The sequence below is a fragment of the Conger conger genome, chromosome 9 (assembly GCF_963514075.1).
Source record: "Conger conger chromosome 9, fConCon1.1, whole genome shotgun sequence".
Taxonomy (NCBI): domain Eukaryota; kingdom Metazoa; phylum Chordata; class Actinopteri; order Anguilliformes; family Congridae; genus Conger; species Conger conger.
Window position 1 is genome coordinate 1,138,190 of NC_083768.1, and position 23,628 is coordinate 1,161,817.

The 23,628-nt window shown below is 43.7% G+C and overlaps 1 protein-coding gene across 1 annotated transcript; it reads left to right on the forward strand.

Annotated features, from left to right (window-relative positions):
- The first annotated feature begins 7,454 nt into the window (after positions 1-7,454).
- Positions 7,455-22,941, forward strand: LOC133136620 (CMP-N-acetylneuraminate-beta-galactosamide-alpha-2,3-sialyltransferase 1-like). Its single transcript, XM_061254257.1, has 8 exons — positions 7,455-7,644; positions 11,098-11,149; positions 16,378-16,516; positions 17,790-17,980; positions 18,850-19,029; positions 19,408-19,453; positions 19,609-19,728; positions 22,771-22,941. The coding sequence occupies exons 1-8, from the start codon at positions 7,455-7,457 to the stop codon at positions 22,939-22,941; spliced, it is 1,089 nt and encodes a 362-aa protein (XP_061110241.1).
- The last annotated feature ends 687 nt before the right edge of the window (positions 22,942-23,628 follow it).

Consider the following 23,628-nt stretch of genomic DNA (forward strand, 5'->3'; position numbering starts at 1 on the left):
AGATGGGCAAATCCAGTCCTGGGGGACCGCAGTGTCTGCTGGTTTAACTCCAGTGCTGGAGGGCCGCAGTGTCTGCAGGTTTAACTCCAGTCCTGGAGGGCCTCAGTGTCTGCAGGTTTAACTCCAGTCCTGGAGGGCCACAGTGTCTGCAGGCTTAACTCCAGTCCTGGAGGGCCACAGTGTGTCTGCAGGTTTAACTCCAGTCCTGGAGGGCCACAGTATCTGCAGGCTTAACTCCAGTCCTGGAGGGCCACAGTGTCTGCAGGTTTAACTCCAGTCCTGGAGGGCCGCAGTGCCTGCAGGTTAAACTCCAGTCCTGGAGGGCCGCAGTGTCTGCAGGTTTAACTCCAGTCCTGGAGGGCCGCAGTGTCTGCAGGTTTAACTCCAGTCCTGGAGGGCCACAGTGTCTGCAGGTTTAACTCCAGTCCTGGAGGGCCGCAGTGTCTGCAGGTTTAACTCCAGTCCTGGAGGTCCGCAGTGTCTGCAGGTTTAACTCCAGTCCTGGAGGGCCACAGTGTCTGCAGGTTTAACTCCAGTCCTGGAGGTCCGCAGTGTTCGCAGGTTTAACTCCAGTCCTGGAGGGCCGCAGTGTCTGCAGGTTTAACTCCAGTCCTGGAGGTCCGCAGTGTCTGCAGGTTTAACTCCAGTCCTGGAGGGCCACAGTGTCTGCAGGTTTAACTCCAGTCCTGGAGGTCCGCAGTGTTCGCAGGTTTAACTCCAGTCCTGGAGGGCCGCAGTGTCTGCAGGTTTAACTCCAGTCCTGGAGGGCCGCAGTGTCTGCAGGTTTAACTCCAGTCCTGGAGGGCCACAGTGTCTGCAGGTTTAACTCCAGTCCTGGAGGGCCGCAGTGTCTGCAGGTTTAACTCCAGTCCTGGAGGTCCGCAGTGTCTGCAGGTTTAACTCCAGTCCTGGAGGGCCACAGTGTCTGCAGGTTTAACTCCAGTCCTGGAGGTCCGCAGTGTTCGCAGGTTTAACTCCAGTCCTGGAGGGCCGCAGTGTCTGCAGGTTTAACTCCAGTCCTGGAGGGCCGCAGCGTCTGCAGGTTTAACTCCAGTCCTGGAGGGCCGCAGTGTCTGCAGGTTTAACTCCAGTCCTGGAGGTCCGCAGTGTCTGCAGGTTTAACTCCAGTCCTGGAGGGCCACAGTGTCTGCAGGTTTAACTCCAGTCCTGGAGGTCCGCAGTGTTCGCAGGTTTAACTCCAGTCCTGGAGGGCCGCAGTGTATGCAGGTTTAACTCCAGTCGTGGAGGGTCAGTGTGTCTGCAGGTTTTTCGCATTATTTCATTTCAATTTGCAATGTTTATTCAAACAATGATATACATTTGACAGGTTTATTAATCTTTGGAGTGAGATAAATAAATTGGGAATAAATATAATTTATTTTATGTACATCCTTGCTGGTCTACATCCGGCCATATCGGATTTCATGTGACCTCTAAATCAATAAATTATGGAATTCAGCACCATGGAAACCCCAAAAAGACACCAAGAACATCATTCTAACGTGTTTACATCATGAAATACAAGACTTCACATGACCTTGACCTCTAAATGAGTAAATGACTCTACTGTAATCTGTAGTATTCAGCATGACTCTACTGTAATCTGTAGTATTCACCATGACTACTGTAATCTGTAGTATTCATTTCAGGGAAATGATAGCATGGCTCTACTATAATTTGTACTATTCATCTTAGGGAGCTTACTAATCAACATCATTATAAACATCCGTTATTTTTCAAAAACATACACTCAGTGAGCACTTTATTCTGTATTTATTTTAGACTTCTACTGCTGTAGCCTATCCACTTTAGAGTTATGTGTTGTGTGTTCAGAGATGCTCTTCTGCACACCACTGCTGTAATGTGTGGTTATTCGCGTTACTGTCACCTTCGCGTTTCCCCCATTCTGATGATTGATGTGAACACTAACAGAAGCTCCTGACCCGTATCTACACGATTGTATGCATTGCACTGCTGCCACACAATTGGCTGATTAGATAATCGCATGAAAAAGTATGTGTAATAATGTCAAAATGTTCCAAATGAAGTGCTTGTTCAGTGTATAACACGGGTTTCCTTGAACATGCCACTTCCTGTTTCTGTCCGTTTCGCTATTTCTATCTGTTGAACTGGGGGCACCAGATCCAAAGGTATATGTCAGATGCCTCAGGAAATTCGGGAGTTGAAGGTGCTGATGCATCTTTCATCCCATGTTTAACCAAGCAAATGGGGAGCGTGTTGTCTAAATCTTCCATTTGGTTAAGGTAGCCTAATCCGCCTCGGTCGACTTGGAATAAACCTACCGGGGATGTGGAAGTGCGTTTTGTCAGTGTCTGAAGGAGTGCTATGCAACATTAGTAAACTCTAACGTTGTTCTGCCAAACTCCCTAGCTAGTTAGCTTGCAAGGTATCGTAAGTGAGCAAACAAGATTGTATTCCTTTTTTTAAAATGTGTACCATTATGCAAGCACTGTCCAACATTAGTGCGATCACGTTGCGTAGGTCTACTTATTATTTGGAGAAGTGCTGCTCCGCTTTCTCCGGTCCACAAATTAACTACTCATAGGAAACTAGCATTAGCTTGGCAAACGTATAATGGAGGGCAGCGTTCACTTGCATAAACAAAGTGCACAAAACACATTAATATGCTGCTTCAAATGACGTACTTACAACCGATACTTTCCAAGACACGATTGTACAAAGTGGAAAGGTAGAACTGTGCAGCTAAAACGTAACCACATGTATGGGGGCTCACATGAGAAATTAAACTTAAAAACAAAACAAAGGAAGCAATGACCCCTGTGACCACTAGAGGGCCGTCAACCATAAATAAAAGACCCAGTTCTAATAGTATGTATGGGCTGTAATAAACCATCCCGAAAAGGGCTCTTTCGGAAGACCAGAAAACACACAATACACTCCAGATAATGATCCAATATATATCTTTATTTATTATTTAAAATGTAAGTAACATAAAACAGACTAGGGTAGGAAAGGTAGCACACACACTAAACATAGTTTAATGTAATAAGGATTTAAAGACTTAGCTCGCCGAACTGGCGAGACCCTCCCCCGGGGTCTGGGCTGTGGCTCCGTCCGACTCCCCGGGACAACAATAGCTTGGGTCGGCGGGGCCAATAGCGCACGGCAGCAGGCCGAACGCTGGAACGATGGGCTGGAGAGCAGGCGGATGCACACACTCCTAAATCTCCCCGGCCCTGTCTTACTAAAGGAGGCGACCAGCCTCCCCTCCTTGCGCTGGTACAGCTCCCCTGACTCACCTATCTTCACCGCCGGAGGAACTATAATTTGCGAACGGCTCCTCCCCCCCAGAGTGTGCCGATCCGCAATAGCAAACAGGTCTCAGCTCCCCAGGATCACCCGAATGAACCCTAGGCTCTGTCTCTTAACCCCCAGAGTCCCATGCAGAGTTTCACCGTCCCACAGCTGTAGACAATTAGTCCATTATTGCTCTCCACCCCCCACCAATGTTTCCTCCCACACCAGGTGGTCCTTATACCACCTGTGAAGCAACCTGCTTATCTGCCATTCTGATTGTAATTCTCTGTAATGCTCTGGTTCGTCAGCGGTGGAATGACTTGCCTACCACTGTCAGGACAGCAGAATCCCTCCCCCTATTTCGACGCAGACTAAAAACACACCTTTTCAAACTGTACCTTAGTCCTCCCTCCTGATTTCCCCCGCCCACTTTCTGATATCCCTGATTTCCCCCCCCCCCCCCCAAAAAAAAAGAATTGCACTTTTGATGACTATATGTTTAGAACAACATCATGGATGTGATGCTTTAACTTGTGGAAGAACCTATGCACTTGTAAATCGCTTTGGATTAAAAGCGTCTGTTAAATGACAAAAATGTAAAATGTAAAAAATATAAAATGTATATAGCGTCTTTATCCAAAACGCTGTATAATTGTTGGTTCTCATTCATACACACACACACACACACACACACCAACAACGAATCACCGCATACTGATAATTGAAATAGAACTGTAAACAAGCATAAGTCAAAGCACATATATCTTTATTTTATCACTGCTATTGAACTTATTGCTCGCCTTATATTTGCTGAAACTGCTTTATTGCTGCTTCTGTTTGTTATCTCCAGGCCACGGCCCTAGTTCTTATCTTTGTGGTCAGTTCCTGCTCTTTGAACTGAACTTGCCTCTTGGGTTTTCAGTGCACTTGTCCCTGGTTACCCGCGTTACCACAAAAGGGTATTTAAAAATCCGATAGTCTTTTACCCGATCTACAGTAGCCACTATTTTCCCATACGCGACGACCGCTGCTATGGCACTACTTTAAATAGAGCACGCTTTGGCGCCTCTCCACAGTTATCATCGACCATTATCAACGGTATACGCTTTTACTGTGGTTTCTTTCCTTTGGGTTAAAAAAGATGGAAATAAAGGTTTGACTATGGAATGACTCCAAAGGATATCAATGTAATGTAATGTAATATCAGTTTCTCAAGCACGGGGAGCCTAAGATCGGAAGTAAGTGGGCTATATCAATTAATATCACAGACGCTGATGCAGTGACTATTCGTATCCTGTATGGACATGTGCATATTGTTCTGTTATAATAAATGTGTCTAGTTATTTCGAACAATGTAACGGCAATTCCTATTAGCTTGATTAGCATTATCCTGAAGTAAAAACAGAAAAAAAGAAAAGAAAAAACAGAAATTCAAGAACATAAATGTTTGTGATTAAAAAATGAATGAAATAATAATAAAAAGAAAAGGAAGATGTTGTTGGACGTCTATGTTTTAGGATTAGACTCGAATATAGTTCACCAGAATATAGACCAAACTCTGTGGCTGATTGTTCTTCCCTTCAAATTAATGTAATGAATGTTTAGAAATAATTTTGCAGATGGTACGTAGCTAAACATAAAGGCAAACGTACTGAATGTGTGTTGAATGCCACACAAGGGCAATTTTGCCCAACAAAGAATGTAATCTCAAGTGTGAACATGCAGAAACATTGATAATGCGCTATACAACACTGAGAATATTGTGCCATCCGGGTTGGCGAACGAACTTTTTACTGTAAATTGGCTAAGCGCTGTAGCACATAATTGTATATGTGAGTGTCTCGTTAATTTTGGAAACTGTTACCGTAAACTAAAACGTGTTCATGTGTTGAACAATTACGCTTCCTGAGCAATAAAGTCTGAATTCTGAATTCGGAAGAGAGACTAGACAGTTTTAGTTTGTGGGGCCTTGCAAACATATTGCAAGATTCTGAGAAAATAATATCTGTAAATAAAAACACTTTTTTATTGAACTCAACAAAGATATATATAATATCACAGGATCTAAGTATATTACAGGTTGATTGATGTAATATAATGGATGGCTAGAAAATTGCCATTACACGCAGTCTCAATGGCTTTAGAACTGGGGCTAGGCTTTACACCACATTATGTAAAGCAAGTGTGATTTAATAAGGCCTGAAATACTACAAAATGTGGTTTCTGATTAGCATATTCGATGGAATGGATATGAGATTTTGCTCAAATTAAGAGAAGGTTGATAACAAACATTTTACGGTTTATGTTTACCTTCTCATTTTTTGAAAACACAGTAGCACAAATTAAAAAAAACAATCGATTGTACCATCTGTAAGTTTCTTTGTATCATTCCAGAAAACATGGCAATATATACCTTCCCAAAATACAGATATTGTTTCATCAGCATCATTACAAAATGAATCAACTTCACATTCTGCAAGATTAATAACATCGGCGCAGCAGCACCTTAAAAAAAAGACGTCAGCGTGAAAGTGACGTCATGGCGTGCATGCGTGATGACAAGCAATTTAGCTGGCTAGTTCATAGAAAGCTTTTAAGAGGTTTTAAAAAATTTTTTTATAGTTGCATACCGTAGTTGCATTTCCGCAAGAATAATGGGGTTGTTTTCATTCTGGCAACTCGTTCTTGTGTGTGAGTGGCGTTTGAAAACTTCACCAAGAGCTGTTAACAAATCTGTGTTTTAGTCTCTGTGGGCATAATATTATGAAGGAGAGCAGTTGTGATGACCTAGCAAGGGGTATTCTTTTTGAGTGTGTGTCGGAGAGATAGATAGAGTCCAATAGATAGAGAGAGAGCAAGAGAGAGTGACAGAGAAAGTATGATATTCATATTCTGCAAGAAAATTCGAGTTAACATTTGGGAGTACAAGTACAACTGCAAGAAAATAATTGTTCTCAAGGATGGAGATGAGGGGTGGGGTTTCTAGACTGAAAGATTAATCCACATTCACAGACCCTAACCCCACAACTTGTTAATGCTTCATGCCGTACTGTCAACAGCCAGTATTCTCTACAGTGACATATTTGACATATTTAACACCACAAATGTAACAATTTATTTAAAATGGTGACCATTGGTTTTGTTGTGTTTACGCAGTCCCCTCCAAAATGATTGGAACAGCAAGCCCAATTATACACTGAAGACAATTGGGTTTGAGGTCAGAAGCTGTACATGAGATTCGTATCCGAATTTCAGTTTTTATTTCCAAGTATTTTTACAGTGGGGTGCAAAAATTTGGGCACTCCTGGTTTAAATGTCTGTTACAATCCCTCATTTGCCTATCTGACAAAGCTATGCCACTGCAAAGCTAAGCAACCTGCATCTCTGCCATTTTGATTGTCATTAAAATATACCTTTATTTTATGCATTTTGAAACAAGATGTACTGAATTATTTCCCCATCCATTAATAGTTGGCAAGTTTGTGGTCGAGGCGGCACGGATGGTGCAGTGGGTAGCACTGCCGCCTCACAGCAAGGAGGTCCTGGGTTCGGATCCCCGTCGGCCGAGGCCTCTCTGTGTGGAGTTTGCATGTTCTCCCCGTGTCTGCGTGGGTTTCCTCCGGGTACTCCGGTTTCCTCCCACAGTCCAAAGACATGCAGGTTAGGCTGATTGGAGAGTCTAAATTGCCCATAGGTATGAGTGTGTGAGTGAATGGTGTGTGTGCCCTGTGATGGACTGGCGACCTGTCCAGGGTGTATTCCTGCCTTTCGCCCAATGTATGCTGGGATAGGCTCCAGCCCCCCTGCGACCCTGTTCAGGATAAGCGGGTTCAGATAATGGATGGATGGATGGAAGTTTGTGGTCGCAAGACGGAGGGAAAAAGTTTTAGGGAAACGCTAATTTGAGTTTTTCAGGCCCAGCAAAGTTTCTCTGACAGAGAAAGCTTCGACCAAAACGAAACATAAAAAGCCATTGTGGCAAAACCAAGGCGCCCGTGGTCCTCATCATGGTGGACCAGTTTTTGAAGTTTGTTCACTTTGTTTGCTGTCCCCAAACTACCCTCCTGGAAAGAGACAGCGGAGCTCCTGTTCCTCCACGCCTTCCGTCTGCACGGCCTGCCCCTGGAGGTGACCAGGGGCCGTGGCCCTCAGTTCTCCAGTCGCTTTTAGAGGTCATGCTGTCCGCTCTGGAGGCCAAGACCCAGCTGCTGTCTAGCTTTCACCCCCAGACCGCCGGCCAGACTGAGCGGACGAGCCAGGAGCCGGCAAAGACACTGCACTGCCTGGTGGAGAAATCCCTGCCCTCCTGGGAGGCCTCGCTCGCCTGGGTGGAGGATGCACATCATTGCTCCTCGGGGCCGCCATGTCCTGACTCCATTTCCCATCACACCCCCCACCGTCTCAATGCCTGACTCCATCTCCCATCACACCCCCCACCTTCTCAATGCCTGACTCCATCTCCCATCACACCCCCCACCTTCTCAATGCCTGACTCCATCTCCCATCACACCCCCCACCTTCTCAATGCCTGACTCCATCTCCCATCACACCCCCCACCTTCTCAATGCCTGACTCCATCTCCCATCACACCCCCCACCTTCTCAATGCCTGACTCCATCTCCCATCACACCCCCCACCTTCTCAATGCCTGACTCCGTCTCCCATCACACCCCCCACCTTCTCAATGCCTGACTCCGTCTCCCATCACACCCCCCACCTTCTCAATGCCTGACTCCGTCTCCCATCACACCCCCCACCTTCTCAATGCCTGACTCCATCTCCCATCACACCCCCCACCTTCTCAATGCCTGACTCCATCTCCCATCACACCCCCCACCTTCTCAATGCCTGACTCCATCTCCCATCACACCCCCCACCTTCTCAATGCCTGACTCCATCTCCCATCACACCCCCCACCTTCTCAATGCCTGACTCCATCTCCCATCACACCCCCCACCTTCTCAATGCCTGACTCCATCTCCCATCACACCCCCCACCTTCTCAATGCCTGACTCCATCTCCCATCACACCCCCCACCTTCTCAATGCCTGACTCCATCTCCCATCACACCCCCCACCTTCTCAATGCCTGACTCCATCTCCCATCACACCCCCCACCTTCTCAATGCCTGACTCCATCTCCCATCACACCCCCCACCTTCTCAATGCCTGACTCCATCTCCCATCACACCCCCCACCTTCTCAATGCCTGACTCCATCTCCCATCACACCCCCCAACTTCTCAATGCCTGACTCCATCTCCCATCACACCCCCCACCTTCTCAATGCCTGACTCCATCTCCCATCACACCCCCCACCTTCTCAATGCCTGACTCCATCTCCCATCACACCCCCCACCTTCTCAATGCCTGACTCCATCTCCCATAACACCCCCCACCTTCTCAATGCCTGACTCCATCTCCCATCACACCCCCCACCTTCTCAATGCCTGACTCCATCTCCCATCACACCCCCCACCTTCTCAATGCCTGACTCCATCTCCCATCACACCCCCCACCTTCTCAATGCCTGACTCCATCTCCCATCACACCCCCCACCTTCTCAATGCCTGACTCCATCTCCCATCACACCCCCCACCTTCTCAATGCCTGACTCCATCTCCCATCACACCCCCCACCTTCTCAATGCCTGACTCCATCTCCCATCACACCCCCCACCTTCTCAATGCCTGACTCCATCTCCCATCACACCCCCCACCTTCTCAATGCCTGACTCCATCTCCCATCACACCCCCCACCTTCTCAATGCCTGACTCCATCTCCCATCACACCCCCCACCTTCTCAATGCCTGACTCCATCTCCCATCACACCCCCCACCTTCTCAATGCCTGACTCCATCTCCCATCACACCCCCCACCTTCTCAATGCCTGACTCCATCTCCCATCACACCCCCCACCTTCTCAATGCCTGACTCCATCTCCCATCACACCCCCCACCTTCTCAATGCCTGACTCCATCTCCCATCACACCCCCCACCTTCTCAATGCCTGACTCCGTCTCCCATCACACCCCCCACCTTCCAGGCATAGGGCCTGACTCCATCCAGTGTTCCATGTCTCCAGACTTGAGCTATATCTCACATCCCAGATTTTGTTTCTGTTTATCTGCCTGTTTGGACTGCCTTACTGTTATCGACCTTCTGCCTGTGACCACGACTACGTTTTGGTTTTCTTTAATTTTATGTGTGAGGTACCGTTCAGAGGACCCAGACACAGACCAGGGAGTATGCAAAAATGTTGTTCTTTAATCAGTCCAGGATCAAGCCAGGTAAACAGAGTTCAAACAATCCCAGAATAAAGCCAGGTAAACAGAGTTCAAACAATGCCAGAATCGAGATTCAAAATAATGGTCAAAAAACAAAGCAGGGGCCTACAATCTGAGAGTCACAAGCTGGAGTACAAAAAGGGCCAAAACGAATAATCAAATAATCAAACAAGCAAAAAAAAAAACAGAAGGATAAGGCAAACTCGTGTCGTTCTTGAATCTCAAATATACAGGCTTACTATGAATTGGCAACCCGATATTGATCAACGTTCAGACAAAGAACAATGCAGAGACAGGTGTTTAAATACCAAGACCAGACCAAACTAGGCGGGGCACGGGAGTGAGGTGGGCTAAACAAATGGACAACATGCGGAGAACATAATAGGGTACTGATATAATAACAAAGAGGAAACGAACCCACATGAAAGACATTCGGCTCCGGATTAGGACGTGGACATTACATAGTGATAGAACAGAGAGGCGGAGTTACAGAGCAGACTAGAAATGGGAGATAATTGTTTGTAAGTTATAGTAAGTGTATAAATCTAAATACCCAAAATAAGTGACTGTTAGTTTATTAGTTAGACAGACAGTAAGTGTGTTAATATAGTATATTAGTACTCAAGGGCATAGGTTTCATTTCAACATTGGGTGTTCTCCCCCAGGAAATTTTGAGCATCTCTCACTTAATTTCCTGCATTCTGGTGAATTTTTATGAACCAATTTACTCCTCTTCTGCATCAATTTATCTTCACATTTACCTCAGTCCAGCTTCCTCATTGTTCGCCGCATATCTTTCAGACCGTTTGCAAACACAGCTAACAGAATGCTAACGGAAAAAACTTTAATTGTTTGCAAACGTTCGCCTGTTTGCTGAACGCACCTCAGATAACTTCAGGCACAAGTTATAAACTAGATAACGTTAGCGTTTCATCCGCATATACTCTCATTCAGAAACACTGAAGGTAAAACAAGCGTGATAGCTATTTACACTTGATTCATGACACTATCATGCTTCCGCAACGGTAGACATAACGCAACTGCGGGTGTATGAAATAATTGTAAAATAGGCAAGAAAGATATCTAAGCGTTTAGACCCTCTGTGCTGTTATTTATACCTGTACTGGGGAGGAGGTTATCATTCATTATGTTTTGGGGGGACAAATTCACCTCTTCTAAATATTGAAAGTCCTGACGCAATTCTATACCGTTTATAAACGGCTTATCCATTTCGGCCGATCATTTGCGTTTGCCGGCCGGCGTAAGCTGCATCGCTGTGTTCACCTGTCATACGCCATCGTCCGCAGGTGTGCTCGTTAACTTCTCATAGTTTAATGTGCGCGACTCGCCTCCATTCAGTGCTAGACTGCGTCCCACAATCTTTCACTCCACCATCCTTTACTCCACTCCCCCAGGGCCACTCCTCCACTTCTGCGAAATAATGTGGCGCAAAGGAGTGCTGTATGCCTATACACTTTCCGTCTATTGGGACGCACCTGTAGTGTAGGTGCATAAATGCTTTTGTTTTTTCAGTCCTCATCGTCGATGGAAATGTAACTTCACCTTTCCCGCAGCGGACATCAAGGTAAGTTATTCACATGAATGGTGGCGCTGGTTTGATTAACTTTGTTGTAGTATTTCTTTTTTAATTTTACTTCTGACACTATTTTATATAAGGAGAACGAGGAGGAGGCCGATATAACAGGATTAGTCGTTTAATAGCGTCTCTCCAAACCCCTCCTTGTACATCGGGTTATTCTTCAAGGGTTCCGATTGTATCTGTAAACACACTAAGACTCGGAACTGTACTGGGCTCTCAGGTCCTCGTAGCACTCATACTTGTGTTTGATTTGCTCTTCGTTGTACGTCGCTCTGGATAAGAGCGTCTGCTAAATGCCTTGTAATGTAATGTAATGTAATGTAATGTGATGGGTTATATCTCTCAAGGCTCGGAATGTATTTCTTTGCCTCTGATTTGCTACAATTTTAGATTTGAAATCACACAATTAACATGTGATTAAAGTGCAAATTTTCAGATTTTATTAAAGGGTATTTTGTATACACTTTGGGTTCCCATGTAGAAATTATAGCGGTGTTTATACGTAGCCCTTCCATCTCAGGGCACCGTAACGTTTGGGACAAAGTGGAGTGAAGTATGCATTTTCAGAATAATGGGACGCACCCATTGGCTGTATCTGAAATGGCTCACTATTCACTTATTACTAATCCCTACTTTGTGAATATCAATTTAATACGCTACACAGGTTTATCTAAAAAAAATTAGAATATCGTGGAAAAGTTACTTTTTTCTGTTATTTAATTGAAACTTTCACATATTCTAGATTCATTACACATAAAGTGAAATATTTCAATTATTTATTATTTTCAATCTCGATGATTATCTATGTGGTTCAGGTCAATCAAGCACAGTAATACCATGGTCAGCAAACCAGTTACTAGTAGATTTGGCACTGTGGGCAGATGCCAAGTCCTGCTGGAAAAGGAAATCAGCATCTCCATAAAGCTTGTCAGCAGACGGAAGCATGAAGTGCTCTAAAATCTCCTGGTAATCTGCTGTGTTGACTCTGGACTTGATAAAACACAGTGGACCAACACCAGCAGATGACATGGCACCCCAAATCATCACTGACTGTGGAAACTTGGACACACTGGACTTCAAGCAACTTCCAGTCAACTTTCCATGAATATGCGTTGATACAACACTCTGCGAACAGCCAGCCCTTTCAGCAACGACCTTCTATGGCTTACCCTCCTTGTGGAGGGTGTCAATGAGTGTCCACTGGGCAACTGTCACGTCAGCAGTTTTCCCCATGATTGCCCGACCATGTATTGAGAGCATAAATGAACATACTTTTCAGAAGATCGACATTTCTGTATTATAAATCTTTTTTTTGACTGGTCTCATGTAATATTGTAATATTTTCAGATACTGGAGCTGTAAGACGTAATCGTCAAGATTTAAACAAAAAAAGGCTTGAAATATTTCACTTTATGTGTAATGAATCTAGAATATAAGAAAGTTTAACTTTTTGAAACAAATGACAGAAAAAAAGAAACTTTTCCACCATATACAAATTTTTTGAGATGCACCTTGTATAGTTAACTAAATAAAGAGTGAATTTGGACAGCAGACGTCGTATTTTGCAATATATCCGCGTAATCGCGTATAAGGCTATGCACTGCAGGATCTTGCCGCAAATCCATTAACAAACATAGGTCTATACAGCCTGTTCTTAAAAACCCTCATTTCCATCTTACAATGCCCAGTGAAGATGCAGCTCCCTTAACCCAGATATGGCGTTCAATTTGTCATTTTTCTTCTTTTAAAAAAAATAAATAAAATTTTTAAGCATGGCCGTGGCTTATTTTATGTGTCTAATATGTAAAAGAACATATTTTTATGGAGTAAATATCTACAACACACCCTACACCTTTCTATACAAAAAACACTGGTTTAGAAGAATGCTATTACCGCTTTTAGTCGATAGACTGAATGTAGCCTACTCGTTCATCACAAATTACGTTTATTTCTTGGTTTACTATTCACTACATTAGGGTGAATTCAGATTCAGAATTTGGGACGCATTAAGTATTTTGAGTTTTTCGCCTTGACTAGCTAATCATTGTCATTCAGCATTTTCACCTCAAATACCGTGTATATAAATTGATCGTGGTCACATGACATTTATTCTGTGACTCACTCATTGAAGTGGGCGTGGCGATGGTCACCCAGGAAGTAGCCAGGAGACAGGGTACCGGGACACAGTGTAGCATTTGGGCCTTATTTGTTAAGATGATTCAAATGTCATGCATGATACTGATTATCAAGTATAAGATATTACTGCAACAAAATAAAGTAAAACATTTTGAATATAATTTTTTCCTTCTTTAAATCTTTTTATTTTCAGGCTGTCCCAAATTATCTTCACGTGTATGGTAATTAAGTTCATGAATGAAAAATAATATAACATGGCTGAAATTTGAGTGTGTGTAAATAAATGTCACTCTAACATCATTAATATCATTAAAAACTTACAAACTAAATTATCCAACTGTATATATAATTTTTATACATGGTTTGTGATATGGTTTGTGGCTACGCCACCTAGCAATACGCCTTCTTTGGCATGTCATGTTTTATTTACATTATTTTAATATCTTTTCAATCAGGGTCGATTTGCCAGAAGCACCATTACTGGTGGGTGTAATTCACTATTTTCTCTGATTAGCTGATGTTTTCAATAAAAGCGCAACAACAAGCAAAACGCACCAACACTCAGTACACCAGTGGTTTCTTTCTTTTTCAGGTCATTCCAAGTTGTTGTACAAGCTATCCTCAATGCTTGTGCAATGGATTTCCCCTCTTTTCTAAGCTTCAAAATAGCTTGCCTTTCTCCCAAAGACAGCTCTCTGGTCTTGATGTTGGTTTATCATTTCTAACACAAATGGGTGGTCTGATATAAAAGGTGATGTTCTTAGTTGTTTAACAAATCTAGACAAAAATACCAGGAAATAAAGGCTGAAATTCAGATCTGTCATCTCATCTACATCTTTTGACCTCAAACTCAATTGTCTTCAGTGTATAGCAAAAACAAAGAAATTGCTATTCAAATATTTTTGGAGGGGACTGTAGAACTCTCATAAAATGAGGAACCTCTAACCTGCCTGGTGTGGGAGATTGAACCTAAAGAGTGCAATCACGTGCAATATCAACCTATAATCACGTGCAATATCAACTCATTATCATGTGCAATATCTCCCTATAATCATGTGCAATATCTTTTTTTTTTTTTTTTTCAGATTTTTCCCTTTTTCTCCCAATTTGGTAGCCAATTGTACCTCGTCTGATTCAATTGGAGGTAGTCGTATTAGATGTACCGCCCGTACCCCATCCCTGGGCGGCCCGAATGAGAGCGACACGCCTTCTTCAAGCCGTCTCGTCTCGTGCCCGTTGCCGTGATTCCGAGGCGCCCGAGGTGCTTATTGTGCGGCGATCTAATAACCCTGCCAAGTCCCTCCCTCTGGAGCAGCGAGCCAATTATTGCTGCCCCACGTGAGCCGGTCAAACTTGGCTTTTGGCAGGACCGAGAATCGAACCCCGGTGTGCAACTGCAGCAAACTGCAACCGCAAGTCTGCTGCGTCTTAGCCTGTTACGCCACCGCGGCTCATCATGTGCAGTATCTACCTATAATCGCGTGTAATATCAACTTATAATCAATATGTAACTATAATCATGTGCAATATCTACCTATAATCACGTGTAATATCAACTTATAATCAATATCTACCTATAATCACGTGTAATATCTACCTATAATCACGTGTAATATGTAACTATAATCATGTGTAATATCTACCTATAATCACGTGTAATATCTAACTATAACCATGTGCAATGTCTACTTATAATCACGTGTAATATCTAACTATAATCATGTGCAATATCTACCTATAATCACGTGTAATATCTAACTATAACCATGTGCAATGTCTACTTATAATCATGTACAATATCTACCTCTAATCACTGCAATATCAACTTATAATCATGTGCAATATGTAACTATAATCCTGTGCAATATCTACCTATTATTTTATCTCCTTGTAGGTAGTTTATCAGAAGTAGTATGGGCATTGTATGGACCCAAGGCATCTTTTATGACAAAGTAATATTTGGGGTACACCAAATAATATAAGATACAAAGTATCTACATTTGGTTTTGTAATATACATAAACTGTACGCGATATGATCACAGTATTATACAGTACACTAATTTTTTAATTTATGTGTGCCTGGTTGCACCAGACTACATGTATTGATATAGATTTATACAGAACAAATTAATATTGATTGTACATTAACCAAACTTATCGATAATTACTACTGTTATACTCACCTTCAATGCACTATGTCCCCTCAAAATAAACCTTGCTGTCTATGTGTCTATTGTGCTAAGCCTCTCATTTACATGCAGAACAGTGAATACTTACAATAGCTTACATGTACATGTTCATTTGACAGATTTTTAAGCAGAAACATTAGATTTTCCTTAAGTGTAGCAGTCTCAGGTTGGATTTTAGTTTTTTGAATAATCTGGTAATATTTAAGTTGTTTATGTGTTCCAATGGATTCTACGGAGAGCAATCCCCTCTGTTGGGAAATGCTCCAGGCCCATTACTGATATGTACCATAGATATGTTGAGTGTAATCAGTCCTCCTTTGTTTTCTTTCTAGGTGGGTGATTTCCAGCAGAGAGCAGCTTCACCATCTCTTTACCACCTCATTCAGTCAAAAAGAAGAAAGCAGGACCCCTCCCTCTAACAGGAAGCACAAGCTTGCACTTCAAACCGTCACATTTTCCCTCCTATTCAGACGTCAGTTACTTACTAATCTACGACTGTCAGTACCTCTCGTACTTGCAGTTTACCATGCAGAAAACCCCCAAAGTGTAAACTGCATGCATCTAGCTTTTGAGTGCATCTGAGAACTGTTCTGAAAGGATAACATTCCCTGCCTGAATAGGTCATGCACTTTGTTTCTGATACAATCCTTTCAAACCCTCGTCTGAAGTCAAACCCTCCATTGAGGAAGCTCTCCCTCCTTTTTGCAACTTTCCAGTCTGTAAACACATATCATTTACAAAATGGTGGACCTCAAGAATCCGAGAAGAAAGCTTTTGATTGTGCTGTTCTGCTTCTGTGCTACTACCATAGTTTTATTTAGCTCCAGCAATACGTCATCATACTTATCACAACTTGTCTCTCGGTGGTCCGACAAACCCGTTTCCAGGGCACTGTGTGCCTGCCGCCAGTGCATCTCTGTTGAGGATGAAGACCCCTGGTTCAGGAAGCGCTTTAACACGTCCATATCGCCACTCTTGTCACAGAAGAACGCCATGCTGTCTGACGACACCTTTAAATGGTGGCAGGTAAGCACGCACACAAAAAAGTACCTATGATGCTGGAAATCATCCAAAAGCTGACCTGCTGGCTCAGTCTGCACGCTAAAGCCATAGCACTGCCTGGCTCATTCTGCACGCTAAAGCCATAGCACTGCCTGGCTCATTCTGCATGCTAAGGCCATAGCGCTGCCTGGCTCATTCTGCATGCTAAAGCCATAGCGCTGCCTGCCTCATTCTGCACGCTAAAGCCATAGCACTGCCTGGCTCATTCTGCACGCTAAAGCCATAGCACTGCCTGGCTCATTCTGCATGCTAAAGCCATAGCGCTGCCTGCCTCATTCTGCACGCTAAAGCCATAGCACTGCCTGGCTCATTCTGCATGCTAAAGCCATAGCGCTGCCTGCCTCATTCTGCACGCTAAAGCCATAGCACTGCCTGGCTCATTCTGCATGCTAAAGCCATAGCGCTGCCTGGCTCTTTCTGCATGCTAAAGCCATAGCACTGCCTGGCTCATTCTGCATGCTAAAGCCATAGCGCTGCCTGCCTCATTCTGCACGCTAAAGCCATAGCACTGCCTGGCTCATTCTGCATGCTAAAGCCATAGCGCTGCCTGCCTCATTCTGCACGCTAAAGCCATAGCACTGCCTGGCTCATTCTGCATGCTAAAGCCATAGCGCTGCCTGGCTCTTTCTGCATGCTAAAACCATAGCACTGCCTGGCTCATTCTGCATGCTAAAGCCATAGCGCTGCCTGGCTCATTCTGCATGCTAAAGCCATAGCGCTGCCTGGCTCATTCTGCATGCTAAGGCCATAGCTCTGCCTGGCTCATTCTGCATGCTAAAGCCATAGCGCTGCCTGCCTCATTCTGCTGCATTGCTCTTTTTGGCATGCTGTTGTTTCACTGCTGCTGTTGCTTGTATTACATGCTTGTTACTGCATTTGCATTGCAATCGTGTCTTCAGAAGTTTGTTGCTCTCCCACCACCACCCCAGCATCCAACTGTGAGCTTCTAAAGACCCCCATGGGTGGGGGGGGTAGTCACTCCCTGTTTTGGCTGGCTTACAACAGGGAGTCATTTATTATGAGTCTTCTGACTGAACTGTGTATGTGTGTGTGTGTGGGTGTGTGTGTTTTGGTTTTGGTCTGTTGACAAATGTAATTGGAGAAAAACCATGTAAATACAGCATAACCTGCCATCTGCCTAAGAAAGGCTTTATTCTGCTCCCATAGCTACCGTTGCTCTTTGATTGACTCTTGAGCAGCTGAGAGTCACTCTTGTGTGTCTTTATTGTGTCCCCAGAGGCTACAGACTAAGCAAAATGCCAACTACAGTGCTGTGGTGCAGAAACTATTCCAGGTCGTCCCTGGGGAGGGACATTATAACGACTCAGGGCCCAATCGCTGCAGGACTTGCGCTGTAGTAGGGAATTCTGGGAACCTCAAGGGATCTGATTACGGAGCCCTCATTGACTCCAATGACTTCATCATAAGGTGACAGACTCAGCCTGAGCTGACCTAAAAACAGGTCAGGCTGAGGTATTGTGGGAAGTGGAGTCCCACAAGGATCGGTGCTGGGACCACTGCTCTTCCTCATTCATATAAATTACCTTGACAGGGACATTTAAAGTACGTCAGTTAAATTTGCAGATGATACAAAACTAGAAGGTTTAGCTAACAGTTTGGAATCTATTGTAATCCAGGAAGATTTAAACAGAATCCAAAAGTGGATATGTAGTGGAGGCAGAAATACTGGGGGTTTTCAAGACCAGGCTTGATATGGTGCTAGATACCATTTAGCTGTTAGGCAAACTAAGCAGTAGGTACACTTTAGTGGTAGGATAAGGTCAGCATTGCTGGTCTGAATGGCCTGTTCTAGTTTTATTGCCCTGCTTTGCAAATAAGAGGCTGATAAACATCTAAACTGCTGTTCTCACTTTTAATCGTCTTTAACAATCTGGCATTGCAGTTTTGTGCTTTCATTTTTTCACAGTATTTTGTTTCTATAAATATGAATGCAACAATAATTTGGGACATCAACGACTGAGCTACAAGGGGGCAAAGTGGATATGATTAACCCTGATTAACTATTAAAAGCTGAGCCAGAATGTCCTACCATGTGTTCTTCCAACTCCTGAATTACAAAGCTTGCATTTATTAAGTCAATAGAAATGTTAGTGTATTTTCTGTGGCAATAGTATAGTCTCACATCACGTTACAGAAACCATAATGATGTTTCTTGGTTGTATGGTAAACTTGGGCCACAAAAATGCAGCTATCATGATTGCATTGTCTAAAATCAATGTCAAGACTAGTTTACATAGCAGTCAGTTCTCTAAAAGCGATACATATTGTCTCTGCAGAATGAACAAAGCTCCCATTTTGGGCTATGAAAAGGACGTAGGGAACAGAACCACCCATCGTGTCATGTACCCAGAAAGTGCCACAAACCTGCAAAAGGACACGAGCCTGCTGCTGATACCATTCAAGACTTTGGATCTGGAGTGGATCACTAGTGCTCTGACCACAGGCACTGTGAAACGGTAGGTGGCCATGGGCTACATTGGGAATGCATTTGTGTTTGAACATTGATCTAAGAAGCTGAATGCAGCTCTGAGAAACAGGAGCCCTTGTCAGAAGCTGCTGTAGTGCTCACTCACTTTGTTTTCGGATGAAAAAGAAGCAACAGTTTTCATCATTACGCTTTGCATTTAATGTTCGGGTGATGGCTAAAATGAGCTAGACAGACAGTTATGCACAAAGAAAGGGAAAAAGGGCTCCTTTATCAGCTCTTGGTTCAGTGCTGCCATGGATGCTCCAAGTGTCCTGCCCTGGGGTACTAGTGGACTCTGTGATCTTGTGGATCGTCATTGGACTAAGTGCCACCCAGCAGGCTATTGACATCTCTCTGTTTTCAACAGCACCCGGATGCCGGTGATGGCCAAGATTAATGCAGACAAGAATAAGGTGAAAGAGTCTTGTGTCGCACTTTGTTCCAAGATGCTTTTGTGTCTGTGTGTGTGTGTGTGTGTGTGTATGTACAAGTGTGTGAATATACAAATATCACATGTAGTATGTCTCTTGTGCTCATTCTGTGACTTTTATGATTTCATTCAACACAGGTGTTAATATACAACCCCACGTTCTTAAAGTACGTCTATGATGTTTGGCTTGAACGCCATGGGAAATATCCCTCCACCGGCTTCTCAACCTTGATGTTCGCCATCCACGTATGTGATGAGGTAAGCACATATTACACATTTTAACAAACTATCTAATAAACAAACTGGCTTTATCCAATTTACCCAAGAAAAAAAGAAAAAGCAAAGTGCATCACCTCCATCATGAAGACTACATTTTCCCATCTCTGTAACATTGCACAACTGCCCATCCCTTTCCCTCAAAGACGCTCAAACCCTGTCCGCGTTACTGCAATGCCCTTTTCTGTGATCTCCTGGATAAATCTCTCCATAAACTGTAATATATACAAAACTCTGCTGCCAGAATATTCACACATACCAAGAAATCACATCACCCCCACCCTCAGTCAGCTGCACTGCTTCCCCATCACCTGACATATTCATTACTAAATCCTTCTCACCCCCTAAAGAGCACTAAAAGGTTTGGCTCCCTCCTACCTCACTGAGTCACTCCTCCCCACTGGACTCTGGTGGCCCCCCAAAACCTGGCTCTTCTCCTAATTCTATTCCCTCACTCAGTACCTTAAAAACCTGCCTCTTCTCCCAACACTGTTACCCTCAGTACCCTAAAAACCTGCCTCTTCTCCCAACACTATTCCCCTCACTCAGTACCCTAAAAACCTGCCTCTTCTCCCAACACTATTCCCCTCACTCAGTACCCTAAAAACCTGCCTCTTCTCCCAACACTGTTACCCTCAGTACCCTAAAAACCCGCCTCTTCTCCCAACACTGTTACCCTCAGTACCCTAAAAACCTGCCTCTTCTCCCAACACCGTTACCCTCAGTACCCTAAAAACCTGCCTCTTCTCCCAACACTGTTACCCTCAGTACCCTAAAAACCTGCCTCTTCTCCCAACACTGTTACCCTCAGTACCCTAAAAACCTGCCTTTTCTCCCAACACTGTTACCCTCAGTACCCTAAAAACCTGCCTCTTCTCCCAACACTGTTACCCTCAGTACCCTAAAACCTGCCTCTTCTCCCAACACTGTTACCCTCAGTACCCTAAAAACCTGCCTCTTCTCCCAACACTGTTCTCCTCACTCAGTACCCTAAAAACCTGCCTCTTCTCCCAACACTATTCCCCTCACTCAGAACCCTAAAAACCTGCCTCTTCTCCCAACACTATTCCCCTCACTCAGTACCCTATAAACCTGCCTCTTCTCCCAACACTATTCCCCTCACTCAGAACCCTAAAAACCTGCCTCTTCTCCCAACACTATTCCCCTCACTCAGAACCCTAAAAACCTGCCTCTTCTCCCAACACTATTCCCCTCACTCAGAACCCTATAAACCTGCCTCTTCTCCCAACACTATTCCCCTCACTCAGTACCCTAAAAACCTGCCTCTTCTCCCAACACTATTCCCCTCACTCAGAACCCTAAAAACCTGCCTCTTCTCCCAACACTATTCCCCTCACTCAGAACCCTAAAAACCTGCCTCTTCTCCCAACACTATTCCCCTCACTCAGAACCCTAAAAACCTGCATCTTCTCCCAACACTATTCCCCTCACTCAGAACCCTATAAACCTGCCTCTTCTCCCAACACTATTCCCCTCACTCAGAACCCTAAAAACCTGCCTCTTCTCCCAACACTATTCCCCTCACTCAGAACCCTAAAAACCTGCCTCTTCTCCCAACACTATTCCCCTCACTCAGAACCCTATAAACCTGCCTCTTCTCCCAACACTATTCCCCTCACTCAGAACCCTAAAAACCTGCCTCTTCTCCCAACACTATTCCCCTCACTCAGAACCCTAAAAACCTGCCTCTTCTCCCAACACTATTCCCCTCACTCAGAACCCTATAAACCTGCCTCTTCTCCCAACACTATTCCCCTCACTCAGAACCCTAAAAACCTGCCTCTTCTCCCAACACTATTCCCCTCACTCAGAACCCTAAAAACCTGCCTCTTCTCCCAACACTATTCCCCTCACTCAGAACCCTATAAACCTGCCTCTTCTCCCAACACTATTCCCCTCACTCAGAACCCTAAAAACCTGCCTCTTCTCCCAACACTATTCCCCTCACTCAGAACCCTATAAACCTGCCTCTTCTCCCAACACTATTCCCCTCACTCAGAACCCTAAAAACCTGCCTCTTCTCCCAACACTATTCCCCTCACTCAGAACCCTAAAAACCTGCCTCTTCTCCCAACACTATTCTCCTCACTCAGTACCCTAAAAACCTGCCTCTTCTCCCAACACTATTCCCCTCACTCAGAACCCTAAGCTTCTCCAACTTCCCTTTGTTTCCTCCTCTCCTGGTTTTGCTTTTCATTTCAGTAATTTATTTATTCATGTTTAACAAGTTTTAGGTGCAGTAGTGGGAAATAAGATGCCATGATGGACATTTGTATGCATCTGTGTTCTCGTCTTTTCATTTCTTTTAAAAACACACACACAAAATCAAGTTCCAGTTCCACACCCATGCACATACACTCAGTGAGCACTTTATTAGGTAGACCTGTACACCAGCTTCTTAATGCAAATATTTAATCAGCCAATCATGTGGCAGCAACTAAATGCATAAAATCATGCAGACATGGTCAAGTGGTTCAGCTGTTTTTCAGATCAAATTTCAGAATGATGCAGAAATGTGATCTAACAATGATTGACTGTGGAATGATTGTTGGTGACAGACAGGGTGGTTTGAGTATCTCTCATGCACAGCAGCCTTTAGAGTTTGCAGAGAATGGTGCAAAAAACAAAAAAAATCCAGTGGGCAGCAGTTCTGCAGACAGAAACGCCTTGTTAATGAGAGAGATCAGAGGAGAAGGGCCAGACTGGTCAAAGCTGACAGGAAGGTGACAGTAACACATATAACCACACATTACAACAGTGGTATGCAGAAGAGCGTCTCTGAACACACAAAGCATCAAACCACTAAGTGGATAGGCTACAGCAGCAGGAGACTTAATAAGTCCAAAAAATATGTCTAAAAATACATAATAAAGTGCTCACTGGTGTAGGATATACAATCATAATTATATTGTTGATGATAATACAGTCACTACCAACAACTGGACTCTATGAAATCTACTCAATTTAACATCAAACTGTCCATCTGCGTCCTCTTGGTCTCAGGTGAATGTTTTTGGATTTGGAGCATCCAAAGATGGAACCTGGCAGCATTACTGGGAGAAAAACAAATTTAAACGTACAAAGCCAACCGGAGTGCATGCTGGAGACTATGAGTCCATCGTCATGAAGCTTCTTGCCTGTGAAAAAAAATTGAAGTTGTTTGAAGGGAGATGAGGGCTGTGAAATGAACAGGACTGCCGAACGGCCTTAAAGGCTGAAGTTAGAGCAGCACTGGCTTCCAGTAAAACTATATATGACATATAAACAAGTAAAACTAGATATGACATATAAACAAGTAAAACTATATATGACATATAAACAAGTAAAACTAGATATGACATATAAACAAGTAAAACTAGATATGACATATAAACAAGTAAAACTAGATATGACATATAAACAAGTAAAACTAGATATGACATATAAACAAGTAAAACTAGATATGACATATAAACAAGTAAAACTAGATATGACATATAAACAAGTAAAACTAGATATGACATATAAACAAGTAAAACTAGATATGACATATAAACAAGTAAAACTATACATGACATATAAACAAGTAAAACTATAAATGACATATAAACAAGAAAAACTAGATATGACATATAAACAAGTAAAACTAGATATGACATATAAACAAGTAAAACTATATATGACATATAAACAAGTAAAACTATATATGACATATACACAAGTAAAACTAGATATGACATACACACGAGTTAAACTAGACATGGCTCAGGCAGTAAGAGTCTGGCAGTCGGAGGGTTGCCCGTTCGATCCCCCGCCCGGGCTGTGTCGAAGTGTCCCTGAGCAAGTCCCTTGCATGGCAGCCAATCACCGTCTGTGTGTGAG

Coding starts and splice junctions, on each gene's coding strand:
- LOC133136620 (XM_061254257.1), top strand. CDS start 7,455: ATGCTGTCCGCTCTGGAGGCCAAGACCCAGCTGCTGTCTAGCTTTCAC. Junction 16,517..17,789: donor ACACCTTTAAATGGTGGCAG/GTAAGCACGCAC, acceptor TTGTGTCCCCAG/AGGCTACAGACTAAGCAAAA. Junction 17,981..18,849: donor TCCAATGACTTCATCATAAG/GTGACAGACTCA, acceptor TTGTCTCTGCAG/AATGAACAAAGCTCCCATTT.